This window comes from Apodemus sylvaticus, chromosome 9, assembly GCF_947179515.1.
Source record: "Apodemus sylvaticus chromosome 9, mApoSyl1.1, whole genome shotgun sequence".
NCBI classification, from domain to species: Eukaryota; Metazoa; Chordata; class Mammalia; order Rodentia; family Muridae; genus Apodemus; species Apodemus sylvaticus.
In genome coordinates, this window is record NC_067480.1 from 87,846,995 (window position 1) to 87,857,195 (window position 10,201).

A 10,201-nucleotide genomic window follows, 5' to 3' on the forward strand; every position below is an offset into this window, starting at 1 on the left:
CAATTAGAGATAACTTCTGCCTTAGGAATGGTAGCATGTGCCCACTCACCCCCTTAGGTGCTAGTGCCCATCTGGCTTAGACCTGTGCAGGCACTAGGAATGCTGCCACAGTCTCTGTGAGCTCGTATGTGTGTGTCAGTCCTGTGTTCAGACAGCCTTCTTTCCTTGGTGCTCTTTATCCCCTTTGGCTCTGAATAGCTTTCTGCCCCCCTTTTGCAGAGCTTTCTGACCCCTGAGTGGTATACATTGATGGAAGCATACTATTTATGACTGAGTATTTCAAGGTTTGTCATTCTCTGCACTTTGTCTGGTTGTGGGTCTCAGTATTTTTTTTGCATTTCCTGCAGGGGGAAGACTCTTTGTATCTTATAAATTTTTTAATAATTATATATTACAATCTTGAAATCTGTTTTTCTCTGTCTTGCTTTACACATATACACGTGCGTGCACACACACACACACACACACACACACACAGAGAGAGAGAGAGAGAGAGAGAGAGAGAGAGAGAGAGATCTACATACACACATATCTTTTTATTGGGGAGGGAAATTATATATTGTGATATCCATGGAGATATTCTAAAATTCTTCCAGTTTTTATAATAAGAAAAGGAAAACCTTCAAAAACTACAATTTGATAAATTTTACTTTATTCAGTTTATAAAGGTAAAATTTCAAACATCCACTTGTAAGACTACGACTCTCAAATAACCTCTCTTAGGATGTTTTCCTGTGCCATTTCCTTATATCTCAGCACGGGCAAGATCTTGGGTTTTTTCTCTGTCTCTCATTTTCTGTGCTTTTCAGTTTCTTATTCTTATAATTATCTTGTTCATAGTGCCTTCTTATTGCAATCTCAAGTCTGTAGAAGAACCATGAAATTACTAAGTAGACGTATAAGCCCTGCTTTAGTGATTTTTGATACCTTCAACTCATATGAGGGAGGCTTATAAATAAAACAACCAAAAACCACAAGGGAACATCTTCCAAGTTCTGGATGAACTGATCTCATCCAGAAACATTCTTATGTTTCCTTTCTATTTTCTTTATCCAACACTGAAATACTTATCTGGCATCAATGAGAGGGGAGGTCCTTGGTCCCCAGAGTAGCAGAAATGCTAGGGTATTGAAGCAAGAGTGGGTGAGTAGGTAGTGGAGCACCTTCACAGAATCAAGGGAAACGAGGTGTGATGTGGGGGTTGGAGGGAAAACATGGAAGGGGGATAACATTTGAAATGTAAATAAATAAAATAACCTATAAAAATTAAAAAAAAAGAACTCTCAGCTTATCATAGTGCAATCTAAAAATGTCATAAGCATCCCACTTGATACAAACTAAAAAAATCCATTTTATTAGTAATTAGTATACTATCAATATTGTATTAGATTTACAATTCAAACTTTAAGTTGTATATACAGCAGTACTCGGTAATCTCGGCATTTTTTCATAGTCTCGCATCACACAGCAGGGCCCAATGCTACAATAATTGTATTCATACTCCCAACTGTTACATTCAGACTTGCATATACCACGGACCAGGAAACATTTGTGTGTTCTTTCTGCAACATCTCTTATTTTCACCTGAGGAGCTGGAGGAAAACATCAATAATTGTTAATCAAAGTCTATTTCAGATAGGCAAGAGACATATGAATTAATGGGTGGATGGATGGATGGATGGATAGATGGATGAATGGATGGATGGATGGATGGATGGATGGATAGATGGATACCCTTATCTGTTGTATAATATTTCACATTTTGTGGGTAAAATCATACTTAAGTGACATTAATAAATCCTTTTCTCCTTTAAGTTTACTTGATAAACATTATTTTCCTTTGCTCTTAGCATTTTTCTTTTCAAGATAGGTTTCAAATATTTAATTTGAATATAATTTCTCAAATGAAAAAAGACCATGAGAAAAAAAAGTTGACCTCTCTTTATTTGAAATTAGGAGCATTCCTGATATCTTATTAAGAAAGCCTTAACTTGACAGTTAATGAACTTAGATTTGAAAAAAGAGAATTTCCTATTAATAAGGCAAAGTTTCATCATATCAGTTTACAAAATCACCAGGTCTAGTGCAGCAATTTTGCATTAACATTCTGATTATTGAACTATTTGTTTTACTTGTTTCTTCTTTAACTAAACAATAAAATGTATTTCCTCATATGATGTTCAAGAAAAATCTCTTAAGAGCAATATTTCTCACATAAGGCATTTATGAAAACAATATTCCCGTTCACATTTGTTCCCTATGCCAAACATTACCCGAAGGACCACAGGACACAGAGCAGATAATAATCAGGATAATGCCAAACATCTTCATTGCTGACGGCATTCTTCAGGTAAAATTAGTATAGAGCTCAAAGAGTTTTGTGGTTTTGAAAAGAAGAGGAAGTTGTTTTTATAGCTTTCTCAGTAATTGCAGTTCTGATTAATTACGCCTTTCTGGACTGAGCAAATATTCATGAAAGTGTTGTGAAATAGCAAATACCTATAATAGAGGACTTAGTGCTCTGATGGGCTTGGTGACCCAGACATGAATTCATTTTCAGTGAGACAAGAAAAAAAGACAAAAAGGATTTAAAGTACGCTTGGCAATTAGTTGAAACTACATGCTAACCTAAATAAGCCAGACTGGGAAAAATATATTTCCTTTGTATGGGGAAGATAGAAAATGCATGCATGCATGCATACATACATACATATATACATACGTACATATATATATATATATATATATATATATATACATACATCTATATGTATATCATGAGAGTAGAAGCATGAGCATTTAAGGACAGACAAGAAAAGAGTAGAGGGTAGGGTTGGATAAGAGTGCATTAATGAAGGTTAACAAAGTCAAACACGACATGTATTTGACAATGTCACAAGGAAATTCATTACTTTGTGCACAAAAAAAAAAAAGCAAAACAAGAAAAATAAAGAACAGTGAGTATACCATGACATTTATTCATGTGTTTTTTTTTTCAGCATGGTTTCAGCACATTGGCCTAAGTGCACTTAACATTTTTTTCTTTTTTTACATTTTTATAGTGCTAGGGATTGAACCAATGGCTCACACAATCTAGGCTTGTACTTTATTCAACTTTACAGTTGAACAACAGTGCAACCCTTGTTCTTTGCATTTTGTATATATTAACCAGATTAATCCTAATGGTATTCCTAATCAATAGAATCTTCTTTCTAATTGAAGAAGCTATAGCGTGCGATTGGCCCACAATTACCTGTGTCATCATTGGCAGAGCTAAGGTGAACTCTCAGCTACTATGTTAACATGGGGCATAATCACAAACTTCCCACTTCTGCCTTCATATCATCTTAGGAGTATATTTCTGTATTTGTTATGTGCTCTGATCCAGATGTTGTTCATGGAATTTAATTTTGTATTACCAGAAAACATATTTCTACAAAATGTCTTAACACTGTTACATTGAAACTAATTTTATTCAGAAAATAGTGTTGTGCTTTTCATGACATATGATCATGAAATAGTGTAATTTATATTAGAACTCAGTATGTTAAGAGTCTGAAGAAAACTAGTCTCAAGAAATGAATGTCTTCTATTCTGACACTTTAGTATGTTGTTACATGAACCATTAAAAAAAACACCACTCTATTAGGAGCCATTCATATATGACTTAGCAAGGCCAGTCTTTATACATAGAATGTATACATAGAATGTAGTGATAAAGTACTAAACAAATACCATTTATGAGATTGACACATGAACATTAAAAGTTTAGATTATGCTTAACTTGATACTGAAATCTGAAATGTTACATCCCTCAAATGATCAATTTATGTTCTAACTCCATCTGTTGTTGATTTTAAAAAGGTACAAACAAAATACAATTAGAAAGATAAAGGTCAGAATTAATTTAGTGTTTAAATAAATGAAATATGACCTAGAACAAAAGTTCCTATTTTACTCCAGTAGGGACAATAGTATTTTATTGTTTGCAGTAAATCACAATGACCAATGTAGTATATCAGTTGGATCCTGTAAACTTCCTTAACTTTTCTCCATATTTGATTAATATTTGCTGGCTAGCAACAAAATTAAAGATTATGGTTTTGATTATACAGAAGATATAAGGAAGAACCAAATAAGAAAAATTAAATGTCCTACTAAATTTGCTCAGAATCATATAGAGAATGGTATGAGAAATTCAGGTTCTATTTTTCTATTAACAAAAGTTTCATTTTGTGGATTACTTTTAAAGTAAATTGGGAGAAGTGTGTTGAGAATAGAAATGGTGATTGATGTAGAAAGAACATCAAATATATAGAGAGTTTTAAATGGAATAGAATATTAGCCTGAAGTATGTCAACTCAAAGGTAAGATGGATGAAACATCACGCTTCAACACATTCCAATCAGAATTATGGCAATTGAGCTAGGCATCTTAGCATGTGGCTATAATTCCAGCTGTAGGGAGACATAAGAGTTATGAGTTTAAGATCAGTCTCAGTTACATAGTCAGAAAGGAGGAGCTTGAGGTCAAAAATTGAATGTTTTAGTTTCTTATTTAGAAAAAAAAGCCTTTGTAAGAAGAAGGATTTTGTTGTTGTTCTTTATAATTTTATTTCATGTAATTTTTTTCTCTCCAGATTTTATCCCGCACCAGGACCACCCTTTGATTTTTCCACATCCCATACTCCTCCCATTTCCCTCAGCCTCTCCATGAGGCTGTTCCCCCACCCTCCACCCTACTATCCCTCCCAACTCCCCAGGGTCTCCATTTTTTTGAAGGTTAGATGCATCTTCTTTGTCTGAACCCATACCCAGCAGTCCTCCACTGTATATGTGTTGGGGGCCTCATATCAGCTGGTGTATGCTGCCTGGTTAGTGATGCAGTGTCTGAGAGATCTCAGAGTCAATGTTAATTGAGACTGCTCTAATTCTCCAGTGATTTGCAGGTGACTGCTGCTAAGCAACAGCCCACAGAGGAAGTTTCTTGAGCTAAGCATAGCTGTTGTTGAAAACACAATAACAACATGCTGAGAAGAGAGATGGACAGAATCTATACCAAATGAAATCTGTTATATTAACTGCTTAACTTGGACACACCACCATGTCTTCTTGCAAACTCTTGATTTGATGAGCAAGTTCTGAATGTTAGTTTCAAATCAAGGAATAACATCTAAAGACACATATCAGACCTTTTGGAATTTCAAAGCCATGATGCTTTTTTTTTTTTTTTGATTTTTTTTTTTTTTTTGCCTTTTACTGTAAAGGAATATGCATGCTTTCACTAAACCCTCCCCTAAACTAATGTACTCTGAACTTTATAATGTTTAGAATCAATTAAGATAATCTTTGAAAGAAAACTTACAGCCTACATACCCATCGTCCCTGGTTAGTCTAGTCTCCTAACAAAGGTGGCTCATTTGTTTCATCATAAAACAAATTCCACATTCCTAATCCTTATCAGAGTTAACCAATTACCACCCGTGTAGCCTAACTCTGCTTCTGTCAGGAATAAGATGGTGTAATATCTTCCACTTCCTTTCACTAGTGTTAAATGATACCAAAACTGAAATAAATATTTTTCTTCTCCTCACTTAACCCAAATAACCATCTTAACCTTGAGTAGGTAAAACTAAGCCCATTGTTGTAATGTAAATATGAACAGGTTAGCATGTGCAGAGATTCTGTGTTATGGATTTCTGATTCTGTAGAACTTTTCAAGCTACATTTTCTGTCTGAGCATTGGTTCATTTGGATTACTATGAATAAAATCAACTTCCTTTTTAAAAATATAGTCTAAACTTTGTAAGAAAGCATTTTATTCTCTTATCCTGGCTCTCTGAAAATTTCCCATGTACATTTTGAATGCATCAAAAATACCAAAAGTCCTATGCCAGTGTTTTATGAGAAACTCTACTCTTTAATATTTCTTTATGATTCATGAATTGGGAAACTGAAGACAAATTAAAAACTACATTTGTATGTGCATGAATGTATATTCAACATAATGTGCTTACAGACTAAAACCAAAAGCAATATCAAATAATTTATATGAGTGAAAAACCAAATAACAATACCTGCAAACACCTTTCAACTGTTTTAATATTAACTATGGAATTTTCCTTGAATAACATCAGTGGAAAAGCCCAAACTTTTCTCATTCTTCAAGCCACCAGCAAACATACATTACAATGGCAAAAACCTTAATTTGGTAAACATCAAGCAAAACAAAACAAAGCAAAACAAACAACACTTCCACTCAAAAAAAACCTACAACTATAACTCACAGAGCATATGATAAAATAAATTTAATGGTGTCTTTATGGAATTTTAATTACAATAAATCTGTGAATATTTGTAAAGACTAATGTGACTTTTAATTCTTGTACTCACCAGACAGTGATTAATGCAGAGTATTTAGTTGTAAGAGTTAAAAATTAAAGTATAGGATATCAAGAATTATCTACTGAGTGCTCACAGCATTTTGGTAGTGGTCTGTAGAAGCATAGAACTTACTCTATTACATGTTTCTAAAGTCTACTTAATACAATACTTATGTGCACCATTGCATTGCAACCCATTTGCTAAACTGTGAAGAATACAGAACTTTAAAAAAAACTACAAAATGTTCTGTTTTTGTTTCTAAAGATTGCTTTCACTGACTATGTTACCTTTTTGATACTGAGTTTTCTTCTCTCAACTCCAACAATTATAATATGATTTATCACTTTGCATAATCAATGAAATTATGCTAAAATCCCATTGTATTCATTAATAATTTAATGAATTGCTGATGTCTGACTGTATATTGGCACAACTTTTATTATATGCTCTTTAGTAGAAGAGTATGATAGACATAGTCTATAATATGTATTAAATTACATTATTTTTGAAAGTTAAGAATTTAGTTGTTCTGCACAAAATACAACCAACTATTAGAGAGAAGAGTGATACTATCAGTGATAAAGGATCTCTCTCACACCTAATGTGGGGTAATAACCAAACCATAACCCATGGAGAGAGATTGTATTAAACAATCTTCAGAACACTGAATGCCTGTAGTAAGCCAATGAGATGATGTATATTGAAAAATAGGACAGATACTTCAAAAAAAGCAATGAATGCTTTAATCTTAGTTTTAATTGTCAAATTATCCAAAATGAAAGCCTTACTGCAGAATGACTAGATCAGATTGGCCTATGGACAAGTTGTTAGGGAATTGTCTACTCATTGATGTAGAAGGTCTCAGCCCACATTGGCAACCCACAGGAGACCCTGGCCTGTATAAGAAAGGGAGCTAATGGTTATGTGTGGTTCCTTTAATATCATCATTTAGGAGACAGTGTCAGGGATTCTCTTAAGTTTGAGATCTGGTCTACATAAAGAGCTCATGCTAGCTAAAGCTACATGTTGAAACCTCTGTTTTTAAAGTGTCTTGAAAGACACAAAAAAAAAAATCAGTTAAGAATGAGACTGAAAGGAAGCCAAACAATAGTGTACTTCTCTGGTTCTGCTTCAAGTTCTTGTTTCACTTTCTTCATTGAATTCATTCAATGATAGACTTAACCTGGAAATAGAAGTTACATGAACCCTTTTCGCCTGTAAGTTACCTTTGGTCATGCTGTTTGTCATAGTAACCAAATGAAACTAGGGAAATGTGGTATATGAGAGCAGAGAAGTTAAAGACCTGTTTAGCTTAAAACTCTTGGCAGTGGCATAGAAATAGATATTGTGATTACTATATGGGATCTTTAATAATTCTGGGAGTGAAAAGATAGTGGTTCAATAGAGAAGTTATTCTAAATACATTCTTCCTTGCTCTTTCCTTCTCCCTAGGATTTAACTCATTTTTCACATTTTGAAGCTTCTCGTGCTGCTCAAATCTGATCACGATCTCTATGGAGGAGAACCTGTTCCTGATATTGTGATCCTTAGCCAGATTTCTTCATCATATCTTCTGCTTTCTAGCTAGGCTTAGGTAGATTCCATCTGGTTTCTGAAGGAACAATGCTACTTGGGAGAGTTTAGAGTGGTGTGGTTTTTTTGTGCCTTCTGGTACCCATTTAATTTGGAGAACATTCACACTCCCAACTATTTGACCATTTAGAACAGAAAAATAAAAGTCCCAGGGCAGGTATTTTCAGGTTAATTAAAGACATAAGTAAACTCAAAATGAAAAAGTGTTGAAACAAAGGACAGAGAATGAGAAGAAAATATACAGGGAAAAAAGAGAGAAGGAAAGAATAGAATGTGAAAAGGCTTTATCCATCAGCTGATGGAACCAGATATGGAGAACTACAGCCAACATTAGACAGAACTCAGGTGGTCTTCTCAAAAAGTTCAGTAAGGATTGAGGAGCCCCAGGGATCAATTACACCATGAGGAGACCTTCAGAACCAACTAACCTGGACCATGGGAACCCAAAGAGACTGAATCACCAACTAAAGAGCATGCACAGACAGAACCTTGGCCCTTTACACTCATGTAGTAGATGTGCAGCTTGGTCTTCATGTGGATTCCTGATCAAGTAGAGAAGGGGCTGTCTCTGACTTGGACTCTGTTGCCTGCCTTTAGATTCTTTCCCCTATCTGGGCTATTTCACCTGGTTTTAGTGGAAGAGGATGTGCTTAGTTCTATTGAGACTTAATCTGCTGGGGTTGGTTGGAACCTGGCAAGGGGTAGGTGACACTTCTTGAGAAGAAGGGGAGGGGAAGTAGAAGGAGGGGTGGGAGTGTAGGACTAGGAGGAGAGGAGGAAGAGGGTTTTGAAACTCTTAGAGACCTGATATGAATCTTTGGTTATACTTTGATGAGAAACTAACACACAGAACCTGTTCATCAAATCAAGAGTGTGCAAGAAGGCATGTAGGTGTGTCCAAGATGAGCAGGTGAGAAAACAGATTTCAGGTGGTATAGATTCTGCCCATCTCTCTTCTCAGCATGTTGTTCTTGTGTTTTCCACAGCTATGCTTAGCTCAAGAGACTTTCCTCTGTGGGCTGTTGCTCTGCAGCTGTCTACTGAAAATCACTCTCTACTGAAAAACCCTTCTTCCAAAGGCTTTTTTTTTTTTAATTCTAAATAAGAAGTAGAAATAATCAATTTTTGGCCTCAAGCTCCTCCTTTCTGACTATGTAACCCAGACTGATCTTACATTTATGACTCTTCTTAAGCCTCCCTACTGCTGAAATTATAGCTGCATACTAAGAGGCCTAGCTCAACTGCCAAAATTCTGATTGAAATATGCAGAAGCATGACGCTTCACCCATATTACCTTTGAGTTGATATTCTATTTCATATAAAAATCTCTATATTGAAGTTCTTCTTTCTAAATCAATCCCCGTTCCAATTCTCAACACTTTACCAAACTTCAAACTTCAATATTTAAAATTTTTTTTTTGAGACAGGGTTTCTCTGTATAGTCCTGGCTGTCCTGGAACTCACTCTGTAGACCAGGTTGGCCTCAAACTCAGAAATCTGCCTGCCTCTGCCTCCCAAGTGCTGGGATTAAAGGTGTGCGCCAGCACCGCCTGGCAGTCTTTTTTTTTAAAATTATTATTTTCAATGTTCAAATTCAAAATAAATATCACACACGAATACATACATTGGTTTTCGGCTATTGTCAGGAGACAAAAATGAGGCTGTTAATTTCCTTTCTTAAACAGTAAAGTAAATACCATTTCAGATGGCAGAAATCAATACAGGAAGACAGACTTTGGAGGAGGAGACATGTCTATGTTTATATTTCATCTGTAAGGTATCTTGCCTATCTCCTTGTATTTTCTTTTCCTATACTGAGGAACGACCCCAGAGTCTTATGCATACTATGCAAATGACTTATTACTAAACTCAACTTTAAAATTAATGACTCTTAGATGGTCCCAGAGTCTGTGGTTCAACAGAGACTCTTACTTGAAAACTTCATAGATGTCTTAAAAAAAATTAAAACAACCTTATAGGTTATTAAGTCTCTGTTGTTTAAAGAATGAACAGCAAACTTTTTAAAAGTTAAAAAGTTACATTGCTAATATTATAGAAGCTTAAAATGCTTCATTAATCTTGTTGTTGAAACATTGCTGCTGTATCTACTTAATCTGTGGGGATATATCAAAATGTTGTGGGTGAAAGAATTTGAACAATATTTATCCTAGTCAGGAACAGTTCACTTGGAGCACCCAGCCCACAGATCTCCCTGTCTCCATTTG

At 35.0% G+C, this 10,201-nt stretch overlaps 1 protein-coding gene across 1 annotated transcript; it reads right to left on the minus strand.

Moving 5' to 3' along the window:
* Positions 1 to 1,404: 1,404 nt before the first annotated feature.
* Defb113 (defensin beta 113) lies at positions 1,405 to 2,343 on the minus strand. Its single transcript, XM_052191958.1, has 2 exons — positions 2,274 to 2,343; positions 1,405 to 1,592 (listed from the first exon to the last, which is right to left on the minus strand). The coding sequence occupies exons 1-2, from the start codon at positions 2,341 to 2,343 to the stop codon at positions 1,405 to 1,407; spliced, it is 258 nt and encodes an 85-aa protein (XP_052047918.1).
* Between the last annotated feature and the right edge of the window lie 7,858 nt (positions 2,344 to 10,201).

What these genes read in the sequence shown, in the direction of transcription:
- Defb113 (XM_052191958.1), bottom strand. Translation starts at nt 2,343, where the DNA reads ATGCCGTCAGCAATGAAGATGTTTGGCATTATCCTGATTATTATCTGC. An exon ending in TGTGTCCTGTGGTCCTTCGG is followed by an intron (nt 1,593 to 2,273) that starts GTAATGTTTGGC and finishes GTTTTCCTCCAG; the next exon opens with CTCCTCAGGTGAAAATAAGA.